General features: G+C 40.8%; 1 protein-coding gene across 11 annotated transcripts in view; it reads right to left on the minus strand.

Annotated features, from left to right (window-relative positions):
- LOC128743934 (uncharacterized) overlaps positions 1-14,325 on the minus strand; it is a 150,976-nt gene that overhangs the window by 23,097 nt on the left and 113,554 nt on the right. For 9 of the 11 annotated variants that reach the window (XM_053840638.1, XM_053840644.1, XM_053840643.1 and 6 more), the window contains exons 4-9: positions 10,982-11,301; positions 2,239-2,761; positions 1,932-2,079; positions 1,477-1,871; positions 1,106-1,411; positions 387-767 (exon numbers count right to left, since the gene is read on the minus strand). In XM_053840638.1, the coding sequence (XP_053696613.1) occupies positions 387-767; positions 1,106-1,411; positions 1,477-1,871; positions 1,932-2,079; positions 2,239-2,761; positions 10,982-11,301 (2,073 nt within the window). The remainder of the gene's footprint in view (positions 1-386; positions 768-1,105; positions 1,412-1,476; positions 1,872-1,931; positions 2,080-2,238; positions 2,762-10,981; positions 11,302-14,325) is intronic. The other 2 variants (XM_053840645.1, XM_053840646.1) reach the window with 2 other exon arrangements.

Below are 14,325 nucleotides of genomic sequence, written 5' to 3' on the forward strand. Positions count from 1 at the left end.
TTAATGCGCAAGAAGTTTACCGAATTAACGCACAAAAAATAACATTTTGTAGTGAAAAACTACACATCTACTGGGCCTAATGCGGGTGACTGTAATTACCGGTCTGTTACAGCATTTTGCTGGATTGAAATACGTTACGAAATTTAGTTTTGCTTAACTACTGACGATTATTGTAGTTATTTATGGAATTTACAAAATATGTCTCAAAAATATTGTTACTTCTAGTAACACAATGAAAAGATCCGCATTTTTCTACAGGTAAGCCCCTAAAAACCCACTGAGACTAAATACAGAAGTGCTTTGAAACAAATCATCCCACAACAGGTTTCTGTTTAATACGACACGGCAAGTATTCTTAGGAATTGTACGAATCACGATATACTAACATCCAGTGAGCGCCGCATAATCGTACTCCTCGTAATTGGAGATCTTCAGCAGCTCGGACAGCGAGCTGTTCAGCCCAAGCTGGGCTGCCAAATGATTGTTCACACCGCTGGCTCCCCCTCCGCCGGCAGCACCGGCTCCGGTGGCAGCGCTTCCACCAGCCGTTTGGTTCCCGTTGCCACTACCAGTCGCAGCGGAGGTACCGCTACCAGCGCCACTGCTGCCACCGCCGCTTGCAGCCAACAGCAGTGAACTGATGCTACTGTTTAGTGCGTTACTAGTGTCGCCGGATGAAGCACTGCCACCCAAAGCGTTGCCAGTGGCCAGCGAGGACGCAAAGGCTGCTGCAGCCGAGCGGTTTTTGTTGTTGGATTTTCGACGAGCTGCACGTGTTTATTTTTCACGGCACGTTCATATGTGGAAGAGAGAAAGAGAGAAGGTGGAAAATCTTATGTTGTTTCTTGATACAACTTTTTTTTCTAAGGATCAGCAGCGTTATGGTGAGAAGCGTGAAAGTGTGATCGCATTGCTTACTGGAGATGTGACACGGTCAGTGTGGCAGGATCAGCTTAGGGATTGTTTGGGATTCGACATGCAAGATGGGACTCTACAATCCTAGAAGGTAAAATTTTGAAGCATTCCTGTCTAAAATTCAGCTAATTTTTGGCTAACTATGGTTACAAATAGCAATCATATCTTGCGTATATTCCGCTAAACTTACATCGTGGCGTATCCGAATTGCAGCTTCCACCAGAAGTTCCCAGAGCTGCCGTGATTGTACTGAGACTCTGTAGGCTATTGGCACTGGGGGTCGTAGAGCCGGAAGGAGGCACGGATGATTCTCGACTGTCGGACGATTTTGATGGTTTCATTGACAGATTTAGTGGTGCATCATCCTGTGGCTCGTTGACTGCCGCTGCTGCAGCAGCAGCCGCCGCCGCTAGTGAGGATGCAATCGATGGGGAAGATTTTGCACTGAGATTCAAACCGGCCCACTCATTCACCGGATCTGATAAGGAGTCTTTTCCTAGTAAAGACAGAAACATTCATCAATAATCAATAAATAATTAAAAACCTTCACCAGTTAACTACCTTTTCCGGCGTTATACACTCCGTTGGACGTGATTGTAGGAGGCAATTTGATAACTTCGATCCGATCGTTGTTGACACTGGTGCTCGTCGAACTACCGCTCGAACCCCCCGCACCATGAGCGGACAAATTACCGGCACCACTGGTGCCATTTCCGCCACCCTGACCGGAACCACCAACCGTACCCTGCAGTCCGAAATCGTTCGATTCCAGTCTCGCTCGTTTGGCTGCACTTAAACCATGTAATTGAGCAAAAATTGAACTTTCATCTAACGATACGGGTTTCTTACGTCCACGCCCGGTCGATCCCGGCACTTTCGGGCTCGCGATTGAACTGGTATATTTAATGATCTCGGTGTCCGGCGGTAGGCGCACCCCGAGCAACGAAGACGGATCGCTGTAATGTAACAAAAAGTTAGTGCAGTTTGATGCAATACAAATTAGAGAAACAACTCACTTGAGTATTCCGGATGACATATAGTCTTTCGCTTTGGCAGAGCTGGCAGCCAACGCATTCATCGTTGCCGTAACATTCTGCTGTGTGGACAGGTCCAAATTGCCAAACTGCGAAAGTGTACTGAGGGCGTTCATGGATGCACTCAGACCTGTAATCATACATCAATATGGGTTCGATTTTTACTCTACCGTATATTAAAAGCTGCATTGGAAAGTCATTATTATTTACAACATAATGACTCTTGTTCTACACCGGATCGTATCAATTGCATTTTATCTCCCATTAAATACTCATAAAACACACTCACCTAAGTCCGATACTGAACTGCTACCTCCGCCGCCGCCTTTTCCGGAATCCTTGCCAGACCGCGATAGGTTCTGCAGGTGGTTCCCGGGCGACGAATTGGACAGATTGCTGGCACTGATGGTGACGCTCGGCGATGGCTGCTGCGATTTGGACGACGAATTGACCGATGGCGACGATGAGGATCCTCGTGTGAGCGATAGTACGTCATTTCCGGCACTGCTGTTGCCGCCACCACCACCACCCCGATTGCTTCCACCGATGCCGCTGCCACCACCGTGGGATGACGAGGAGGATTTGGATTTTGACGAACCAGACTGATTGCTAGCGCCACCGATGCCGGAGCCAGCACCACTTCCGCCACCACCGCCACCGATTCCACCGGCCGAAGCTTGCTGCTGGCTTTGTGCTGCAGCTGCCGCCGCCGTGATGGCCATCAGTTCTTTGTGCAGGGTGGCTTGGCTGTACAGAGACTGCTTATAGGCTGCAGCCGCTGCCGCCTGCGATACGGACGGAGAGGGTGAGTTCTGAAAGTAGATAGAAAGGGGGAATACAGGTGATCAGAGAATGCATTTGGATCTGTTAATTCAGCAGATAAAAAGTGTGACGGGGTTGTTGCTGTGGTGGGCGTTTGTGTGAGTGGTATGTGTGTGTGTGGAAATGGGTAATTAATTTACGTTACCGGCACCGTTAGGCGACGCGGAATAAATTAAAATTACATACAGTTGCGAATAAAACAATTCGATGGTGAAGCGAATGAACGGATGAGGAACGGAATCAATAATGTCGCTCAATCGAAATAATTGAACTTTTTTTTGTTGGGAATTTTCAGCACAATTGATGTAGGAAAAAACCAATTTTGAACACTTGCCAATCAAACCGTAATTTACAATGGGTGAAATTTCATTTGATGCATAGGGAGAAATGTTTTAGTTTAAAATTTACAGTTTTTTCTTTATTTTCGGGAAGAGATTCTTTCGAATATTCAAAAACGAACGAACTAGAACTCGTAACAACAAGAAAAAAACTTAATTGACGTAACAATTGTTACAAATATGATCGATACTAAAAAATGGCAATTGAACTTATAGTTAATCAAGACTGGTTCTTAAACGGTCGGTGTTAAATCAGACCGGACCAAGTCACAAAATTTAAAAAAATGAGTAATTGACAGCAAACGATCAAGAATTTTCTAACCATCCATCCAGAGTTATGAGATGATTTCGTACGATTAATAAGTAGAAACCATACAGAGCAGCAAACTTTGAACGCGTTTTTCTCGAAATCAGAGTTTTGTTACTTGGTTCGGTCTGATTTAGCACCGACCAAATGTAGTTGTTGAAACATTCAAAATTGTACGGAGATTTAAAAATATTCAGTTTTTTTTCCAAAATCTGAAAGACAAAACAACTATCGTTGCTAAATCCAGATCTCTCCAGTGGCACTTCATGAAAATTAAATGCCAGTCTTTTTTTACGTGACACTTAATGAAATCGAATTAGTTTTGGAAACAACACCCAGTAGAACTATACTTCAAATGAGCAACCCAAAGACCAAAAATATATTGGGTCGTTCAATCGCGGGTGGAGCTCGCACCCACGCTCTTTCGGTTGGTACCCGAATGTTTTATTGACTAAACTACTGCCCTTATATGAGGTCGCCTTGACGACGATAATTATTTTTATATGATTGCTTTTTATTTCTGTTAACTACTAAGTCAGTGTGATAGAAACAGGCAGTCTATTGCCGGACGCCGCAACGGCAAGTTTAGTATTTCTCTTACCACCGGGAGTTTTTTTTTATTTTTTTACTTGAGCAGGTGTGATGTGATAAAATTGGCAGAAACAAAACCAGGAATCAGACCACCCAATATAAGTGTTTAGTTTAGTCAATAAAACATTTGGGTACCAACTGAAAGAGTGTATGTGCGAGCCCTGCCATTGCACGACCCAATATATTTTTAGCCTATATACCGAAATATTCCAGTTTATCCAATATTTATTTCCTCGCAACAGACACTTCACCACGTAAAATTTAAAACACAAAACCATCTCAGACGAACCGGAAATATTGGAGAGCGCGGTGGTACTATCATTGTTCAACGAATTCCGATCGAAACCACCGAGAAAGGTGCGACTAAACATTTGGCGGTTATCAGCGGAAGAAGTTGCTGCAGAGTACTCTAGGACGACTGGTGAGTGGATCGGTGAACAACTTGAAGAGAACCTGAACGAATAGTGGAGACACATCCGCGACGCGATCAGTACTGCAGCTGAGCTGCCGAAGAGGGACTTCACCTTCATAAGAAACGCCAGCACTGAGAATGCGTTCTTGAGGAGGCAGAGAAATGCTTCGAGAGGTACGATACGAGAAGCTTCTTCAATACGATCAACGGAATCAGGAATCGGACCGTGCCAACTCCTGTTATGTGCACCGACGAGGAGGGGGACCCTATAACCGAAAGATCGGAAATGGCCAGGCGACGGAAACAATATGTAGATGTACTGTTGAATAGTGAACAAGATGGAGCGGTGAACAGAAATAAAATAACGATTGAGGATGATGGACAAGCTGTGGATCCACCAACTTTGGAAAACGGCAAAGTACCTGGAAAGGACGGCATCTCCGTCATACTTCTGAAAGCCGGGAGCGAACGGCTGTATTGTGCAAACCATCAGATTATACTGAAGGTATGGACTGAGGAGGAGCTACCTACGAACTGGTTAGAAGGTCTTATATGCCCTATTTACAAAATGGGCCATCGACTCGAATGCAGAAATTACCGAGGCATTACTCTCCTCAATTCTGCATACAAAATTCTCTCCCGTATCCTGTTTCTCAGGCTGAGGCCGTTACAGAAAACCATTGTTGGCGAAACCCAGTGCGGTTTTCGAGAGGGACGCTCTACGTTCAGCTTGCGACAAATCCTCGATAAATTCCGAGAATTCAACCATTTGTTTATAGACTTCAAGGCGGCGTACGATTCAGTTAAACGAAATGAGCTATGGCAGATTATGCTTGAACATGGTTTTCCAAAAAACTGATTAGGCTGATATGTGCTACACTTGATGGTTCAAAATTATGCGTCAGGATAGCAGGTGAAACATCGGACTCGTTTGTGACGTTAGATAGTTTAAAATAAGATAAAGGACTATCGAATTTGCTGCTCAACATTGCATTGCACTCAAAGGTGCCATTCGAAGGGCAGGCGTGCAGAAAAGCGGTTCCATCATCACGAGATTTCATATGCTCCTAGAGTGCGCGGACGATATCATCGGTGTTAACCGGAGAGTTAACATGGTGGTAGCAGCATACATACATCTTAAAGAGGAAGCTCCGTACGACAATCGCGCTCTATAAGATGCCATTTCTCTACGGTGGCACTCTACGGCCACGAAGCGTGTGAACGTTGAAAGAGAGCGATAGACGAGCTCTTGGCGTTTTTGAGCGTTAAATCCTGCTCTTATGTCAAGCTCGTCAATACCTAATTTAAATATGCAGTTATTCACCAAAAAATATCTGGATCGGGTATTCTTCAGTAATTTTCTGCTGCTCGGGTAGGAGCGACTGGAGAGTGGCAGTCCACGATCGAGAAGCGTGTAGACGACTCTTAAATACGACCCACATTCGATAAGCGGATTGTCGCCAAGAAATAAAGCAAGTAGGTAATATAAACTCGTTTAGTTTACGGCGTTTGAAAGTTTACGGAGTTATGAAAATAATATTCTGCATTGAAAGATCCGTTTTGAAAAAAATAATAATAATAATTGCAAAGCAACGGGTGACAACTAAAATTTTGGAATTTTTTCAAGGCCCCTATACTCAACAACAAACGAGGTCAAATAGAAATAAGAGTATGTATGTGTTAGCGCGCTCTCTCTCCTCTTTTTGTCAATATTTTTTGTTTTGTTTATGCTTGCCCAGTTTTGCTTAAAAACCCGAACAGACTGTGTTATAATGGCATATTTTGTTATTAAATAGATATGGAGATACAATGATAACACATTTTGTTATTGAGTAGATATAGAAAACAGTGGTTGGAAGATGAGTTTAATAACTGATTTTCTTATCATATCTTATTTTAGCCTTAAAATGACATTCGATATATATCATACAATTTTTTTTATTGATTAAAGAGATTTTAGATTATAAATATTTTATAAAATGATTTTTTAATATCTCATATACTACTGCATTTGTTATTCAATACCTAATAACACTAAAATATGTTATTTTAAACTCTGAATACAGTCATGTTATTGCTTTGTTGTTCAAATAACTCAGGTAGTTATTCTTTTGGCCTTAAAGGAGTAACATTTTGATATTATTTTTTGTTATTTTACCAACTATGTCAGCCAAAACAAGACCAAATTTTGATATGAGGTATTCGATTTCCAATAACACATTTTGATATTATTTTGCTCTTCGCTCCTGTTCGGGATGGCTTCGAAACAAGAAGCATTTCGGGAGCGTTGTACATTTCTACGAACTGCCATAGTAATCTCGGCAAAAAGTATACGGTATAACATTTAAAAAGCGAATATGTTGCGGCTTCGACTGTTTACCAAATCCTAAGATGCCTAACAACTATTCACAAGCAAGGTAGTGAAAGACCAGCCAAAATTATGGGCGCAGAAGGACATCGTTCTCTTTCTCGTGTCTTCAACAACAAGCCATCTGGTTTGGCTATCAATTAAGATGTGCACCAGAAAAATGTTTAAAGAAAATTTTGATCCCGTTTGTACAAAAACATCATCATGCAGATGGACAATACGTGTTTTGGCCGGATAGAGCATCATCGCATTACGCCAAAAACCACAATCGTTCCTGAATACCCATTCGATCCCATTTGTACCCAAAAACCACCACCCTAAAAATCTGTCTCAGTGCGCCCAAACGAAGATTTCTTCGGGACTTTGAGTTCTTTGGTGTACAAAAATAACTGGAGAGCCACGAATTTCAAACGATTTTTGATTGATAAAATCAAGCGATGCATTTGCAAAGTTGATATGGCGACCGTACAACGCTTCTGTTCCGACATCAAACGGAAGCTTCGCCTTCGGAACATTCGTTTACGGACCGTTTCCAAATGTACACTAATTTTTTTTCAACAACGGACAATGTATCATTAATTTCGGTAAATGAGATCTTCTTCATGTATTTCTGTCTTTTTTGGCAGCCTGAGAAAAAAATCCATAATTTTATTTGTCACCCGTTATGCCAAATGCAGAAAAATATTTCGAAAAAGACATAGTTTAAAAATTTGCCTCAGCTTAATTTGCAAAACTTTTTAGAAAAAAAAGGGACATAGGACATCGAATTAAAAGTCAGGCGTTTCGAAATAAGGCCATTGCAAATCATTTTCAAAGTTTTTGTCACGCCCCCCCCCCCCCTTGGAAATTAACTTGAAAAATCTGGGGGCAAAAAAATAATGTGTAGGATATAAGTTAAATTTTTTTTATAAAATCAATTGTCTGTGGGCTCTACAGCTTGAAAAACTCGAAAAATGAGTGTACGAGTTAAGTTAACGCTTCTTGCACTAAATAGAAATGGAAGTTCAAACAGTGGAATTTCCGAAACTCGGCCAAAAAAATTTTCTTTCGTTTTTGTCTTTTTGTTCGTAGATTTTTGCATGAAAAATAACAGCGTAATAAATGCAAGAATAGATTTTGTTTTCACGTTTAAACTTCAAGTAAAAATGCCTAAAATCCATTTTTTTTGCTCGATTAAAAAATAAAAAAAATTTTTTTTCGCCCCCCCCCCCCCCCTTCAGTGGCCCAACACCGGAGGGACAAAAACTTTTTTAAATATTTGTAATGGCCTAAGAATGTTTTCGAAGTGCTCCACAAGGAAGCAATATAGAGTCTCTACTTTGGACTTTGGACAGAGTGAAGCCACCATTTTACTCTTGTTTTGTTATTTTTAATTACAGTACAGGTTTTTACCGAATGGTGTCCCAAAATTTCATAAAATTTATACGCCAAACGGGTATAGTGAGACGATGGTCGAAGACAATATTAAAAAAAATCAAAATATAAGTTCCAAGAAAACTTTAATGAAAATTTTTCGATTTTCATGGACCTAACTTATTTTCAAAACATTATCTATTCGTCGATAACGAAAAGGCATTCCATAAATATTAAAGTCAAGTAATAGTTTGAATGTAATCCGTATCAAAGTTGGTTCTAAGCGCGTAGGGCGCTATATCTCTGCATATTAGCGTTGGTAAGAGGAAATGCTTATCAACTTAGGGACTATATTGGCTCGTTTTATTGTGCCTGGTTTTTAATTTTCATCTGGATTTCAAGCCACCGTGAATCTTGCATGTGCATAGTATTTTTCGATAAAAATTAACAAATCACGGTTGTTTATGGTAGTACCATTACATTCTATTAAATTTATTAATTTGATTAAATTTACAAAAAAGGTGTATTTTTGATCTTATTTTTCGTAATTAATGACTACAAGAAAATTTTCGTACATCCAGATTAATTTCAAATAAATGATGTTTACATAACGAACAGTGTTTCGTATGGCAATTTGGCGTCGTTTATTTATGTGCCTCGTTTGTTGCATTATTTCCCACCGATACCGCGCGTAGTTTTCGACAAATTACTTTTCAATTAAATTGGATCTTTATCTAGCTCTCCCTTCTACTAACAACAGTTCCTTTCCCGTAATGCTTGTGAAGATGCAAAGGATTCCCTGGTCTTTAGTAGCAACAAGTATTGGACTAACATTCCTTCCCATCCCACCAGGACCGTGGCCGGCGTCGGTATTGATCAGCATGCAGGGACCTGATAAGGTTACGCAATGAGGAACGGTGTGCTGTCCCAAGCATGCTTTTTCCAGCCATCATTTTGCAATTTTCATCGGTCAATAACGGAGTAGCAGCACACGGGCGGTATCCTATGCTTATGCTTAATCCGTATCAAAGTTGTTTCTAATGATGTTTATTCGTCTTTATATCGGGAAAGTAGATGAACGCCGCCGTAGACGAATCCATCCCCTAGCACCCTATTTGTTTTTACAAAGTGCTATCCGGTAAAACAAAATACACGAAATCGCTCAATTAGACCAAATATTTGTACTCCCAAAGATTCGTCTATGAATATACTGTCGACGCAAAGTTTGACTATTACAAACTATCTAAAGTTAGTTTCTCAGCTGCTCTCACATTGCATAACAGAGAATGTTACGTTGTGGGATGGGCATGAAATTTAATAACACATCCCGATTGTGCCAAAAACGGCAATAAAATTTTCTCAACAATAATCATTAGTGGTATGTATTACCAAAATCATATTCTTAATCTTTCTATTTTAGTTTGGAATAGTGAATAGTAATGCAGTTCACATATATCACCCAAATATTACAGAGCAGTTCTAAAAAGATGATAGAATAAATTAAAGTAAAAGTAACGTGCAAACTTTCAGTCTTTTGACCTGTTACATACCAAATTTAAATTCGTACCAAATATAAAGCTTTTACTAAAATTTCATACATATATAAAACAAGCAATACTAAAAATGCATTTCGCTTAAATCGGTAGTAAAATGTTACCAAAAAAGACAAGCATATCAATATAATCTAGGTACATAAATTTTATGACCAGAAATAAAAGCTTGAAATTACGAAAATTCAAATCAATCACCAATGCAATTCTAACGATAATATCACTTGGATTCTGTGAACAGAAAAACTGTTTATAGACGTCAATCACAGGGCATTGGAAAAGCATAAAATTTCCTAACTAACACGACAGATTATGACAAGTTACGATCGACTTAAATGGCCATGAACGCTTTTTACGATCGTCAATTGCTGTATTGGTTCGAGGGAACGAAACGGAACAGCACAACAATTCTGCAGCCCCCGTCGGCGACGTTGCAGCGCCCCGGGCCTTACAATCAGTGGCAATAACCAAACCAAAACAAAGGAGTTATATTTTCACATTGATTCGATAGTCGGCACCTCGTCGCGACTTTTGCTACTCAATCCATGAATGGCCAATCACCTCATTTCTAGTTCGACATTAAATAATTTTATTGATCCATCACTTTCGTTCGTATCCCACGCTCGGTGAATTTTCACAGCATTGCGTGGATTGTAACGCAAGATAAATTACGATTCCGCGAATGTGCACCCCCAGGACAACAGGGCAGGGTCGGGTACGCCGCAAAATAAGAGCGTTTGCCCTGCCACCCCCCATCCCACTCCGACCATACACAAACAGTGGCGGCGGCGTCCGAGAGTTAGACAGCCAACAGTGGCATCAAATTATAATGAGAAATGTGAAATAAAGCTTTCCTGCAACCAACAACAACACTATGTTGCTTTGTTCCTATGTCCTCTTTCGTTCTCTCTGGCACAGCATCGGAGATCTTGGCCTCATCTGTGATTCCTACCGCGTGCCGTGCACGTTACAACGATACTTTTTAGCCTTATCTGCGGGGTTACCGGCGGAAACCCATCCCACTAAAAAGTTCCGAGCGGTCTTTGGTTACCCGGGAAAACTCATTTATGGCGTAGGATTCAAGTGCTTAAATAAATGACGGAAAAAACGGAAAATTTCACTCCCTACACAGCAGCGACAGCAGAGAAGTAGAGAAGTTAGGGACACCGAACCTGTGGTAAACGGGAGAGGAAAACTTTGTGCTTTCGTTCTGACTGAGTTCATCCACTTTGACAAATGAATGTTAATGTTATTACTATCATACATTTGAATAATTATTCTTGAAACATACCTTGTATGATGACGAATTTGCTCCTCCGCCTCCTCCGCTGCTACTGGCATTGCTACTGTTACTGTTGCTACTTCGGTCCCGTTTCTTGCCTTTACCACCGCCGGAGCCTTTTCCATTGCTTCCTCCACTGCCGGCGCCACCGGTGCTGCCGGCTCCACCTGCGCCACCGGCACCGGCCGCACCGAGTGCGCCGAGGCCTAGCCCGCCGGGAAATGCACCGGCCAAATCGGCACCGTGTGGAAACTGTAGCTGCGACATGCCGGTTGCCTGCAGCCGCGCAAAGTAGTCCTGTGCCGCTAGCTGCGCCATGGACCACCAGCCTATAATGGAAAGAAAATTCGATGGAATTAGAATATTTTCTATTCGGACATTAATTTTTCGACAATGAGTCAAGAGCGAAAAAAATCTATCATTAAATTTATTTTAGTGATACGAAAAGATAAGATAAGCACTTTTCAGAACACATTCCCAACTTTTCCGATTTTTTTGAGATTTCTTCCTATGTTGCCTGAGTTACGAAAAAAGTTACTTGCATTTACGCAATTACAAGTTTTTAATTGCGAAATGCTAAAATATTTAAACGGATTTTTAAGACAGGTAATATTCAGGGACATTGATGACTTTTCGGTCATTACTTAGGAACAAAAACCACCCTATCGTGAAATTTTTATCCTTATAAAATTAGAAATTGACGGACAAAAAAAATCTTTTAATTCATGAGGTAAAACATGGTTTTTCCATGGTTTTGGTTGTTGAAGTATTTCATCATCATGGAAGATTTTGTAAAAAAATTCTAATTTCAAAAGAAAAATAACCAAAATAAAAAAACAATTTTAATACAAGTACAATGGGTAATATGGGTAAGTTCAATCCAGCAAAGCTTATTCACATAGCGTAAAACAGTGATAAATACTCTACATCACCCACAAACTACTTCAATTTAAACACACTTTAGAATCCACTCATAGCATTATCCAACATAGCGAGAGTATGTACATTCATAAATTTTTACAAATCATTGTTTGTTTTGATACAACCCTTCCGAAGTGTTTGCTAACAAGTTATTTCTCTCGGTGTACCACCAACACAACACAACACAGAATGTCGCACCACTCCAACGGCAACTGGCATGGCACGGCAGCACACATACCATCGCAGCAAACTGTCATCGAAGAGTAACATGTGGACGATGAATGAGAACGGGAGAAGTGACCGATCGCTCTCGCGCTCGCTTGTTTTTCACAACTCACCCAGCAGTATGTGTATTGTGACGAATGCGTACTCGTGTGAGTCGCTCGGAAGGGGAGGAACTGTGAGACTGTGTGAACAATGCTCAAACACTCGCTCTTTTTCTCAATGATCAAGAGAGCGAAAAATAACAGATTTGTGTGCGAAAGCACCCCATAACTGAATGCACTTTTCAGCAGTAGTATTTGTAGAAGACGGGAATAAAACGCATTCATTGCGATCGTTTACGATGAGTGTTAACCGGTTCGATGAACCGCAACATTTTCCTCTGTCGCCATCTGTATGTATCAAACTAATATATGTATTGTATGAAATGCAATAGTGTATACAGCGTGGGTGTCGCTGAGTGCCCTTCGAGGGTGGTATGCAGTTACGACACAATGAGCAACATAAAAAAGTATGTTGTATGTGTTCACACAAGTGAACAATTTGTAAGCGGTATCCAACCGCAACCACAATTGTGTATGTATGTATATATTAAACATTACTTTTGCGATGAAAGCATTAATAGAATAAATACAGAAAAAAGCGCTTTTAACCCTGGACATAAACTTCACGGCGTGTTACCCCGAGTTTATATAAATTAATGCTTATCCTAGCTTGTGAACATACGGCACACAAACAGTGAACAAAACTTCACAAGTGCCGACTCACACGAAACATGTTTGATCGAAAGCGTGCGTTTAACAATGAATGGAAACCGGCTTTTGATATAACGATTCGGTTGATGGTGATGTGCTGTTGACGATGATGACGGTGATGATGACGGTACTGATACATAAGGCCCTTTCTCAGCACGCGGCCGAATTCACTAACGACGCACATAATGTGTTCGAGCGTGGAGCGTATCATATGCATACATACATATGTACATACCAACATTCGAACATCAAACCGGCTTCAAGCCGATATTTAAAGTGGCAACAGAATTTCAGACAACCTTGAACTTGATATAGGAAGCTATGTGGCCGTCATTTGCCGATGCAACAGGGGGTTGGGAGCGGTTGGAGGTTGGAGGTCAATGTATATCAGATTGCATATCATTTTATGTAGGATTGGTTGGGATGATTTGATCTCATTGACCTCGATAAAGTAAATAACATTGATACTGGATTTACTATCGGAATCGGAATTTCCGTGGAAGGACGGAATTGGAAAAAAATCTCAATGAAATCAAACAACAAACAGTCAGAATTACTCTGCACAGCGTTTGAGCAGTATTGGAGTGATTAGGAAACATTGTTGTATAACGAAACATTAACAAAGTGATTCAAAGAAGCACAGCAAACCACCCGAATGCCGGAGAAAAAGATGATCTAGGTCTACGGATCACATTCATGTGATCTACGCTGCTGCTCCAAAGTTCAACCAGGTTGAAAACGTGACTCGAATTTTCACTGCCACACAAGCCGCACAGCACATAACTGATGGATTTATGGCGTAATCGTGAACATACTGGCGAGCGCGGTCGATACGATGCTATCGAGCGGCATAGGGCGGGCCAGAAATCGCTTTCGCCCACTTGAAACAAATCAAGCATACCTGCTTGTCGGAGGGGAGGGCCTAATTTGGTTTGAATAAGATTTAATAGGAAAGAAATTATGCGGCTGGTCATGAAAACATTATCATAATCAAGCTTGACGGAATCAAAAGAAGCCTCAATCTACCTACGTGATGGCGATTTTCGCTTGTATAACGGCTAGCAGATGCACAGAACTGTTATATGTACCGCAGATAATGAGTTTATCTCGTTATTATTTGCGAGACTAAGATTGCTTCATGCGGCGAACATGTGGCTGTAAGCAACAAAGCCAATAATACATATTAGACAATTTGTAGGAAACCACTCAAATCTTTACATTCAAATTTGCGAAAATTACATGGGAAGCACTCTAGATGGATGAGAAATGAACATGTAACGAAAAGTGGTTACATTTTGCGTAACTCAGCCATTTTTCAATGGATTTCAAAGATGTATTTACATAGATCGGTCAGAAAATTTGTTATGCATTGATTGATGTGGAGAATATAATACAAATTGATCGAGTCAGTTAAAGTAAGCATAAATATTAGGCACTGCCACTACTGAACGAATC

Source organism: Sabethes cyaneus, chromosome 3 (assembly GCF_943734655.1).
Source record: "Sabethes cyaneus chromosome 3, idSabCyanKW18_F2, whole genome shotgun sequence".
Taxonomy (NCBI): Eukaryota; Metazoa; Arthropoda; class Insecta; order Diptera; family Culicidae; genus Sabethes; species Sabethes cyaneus.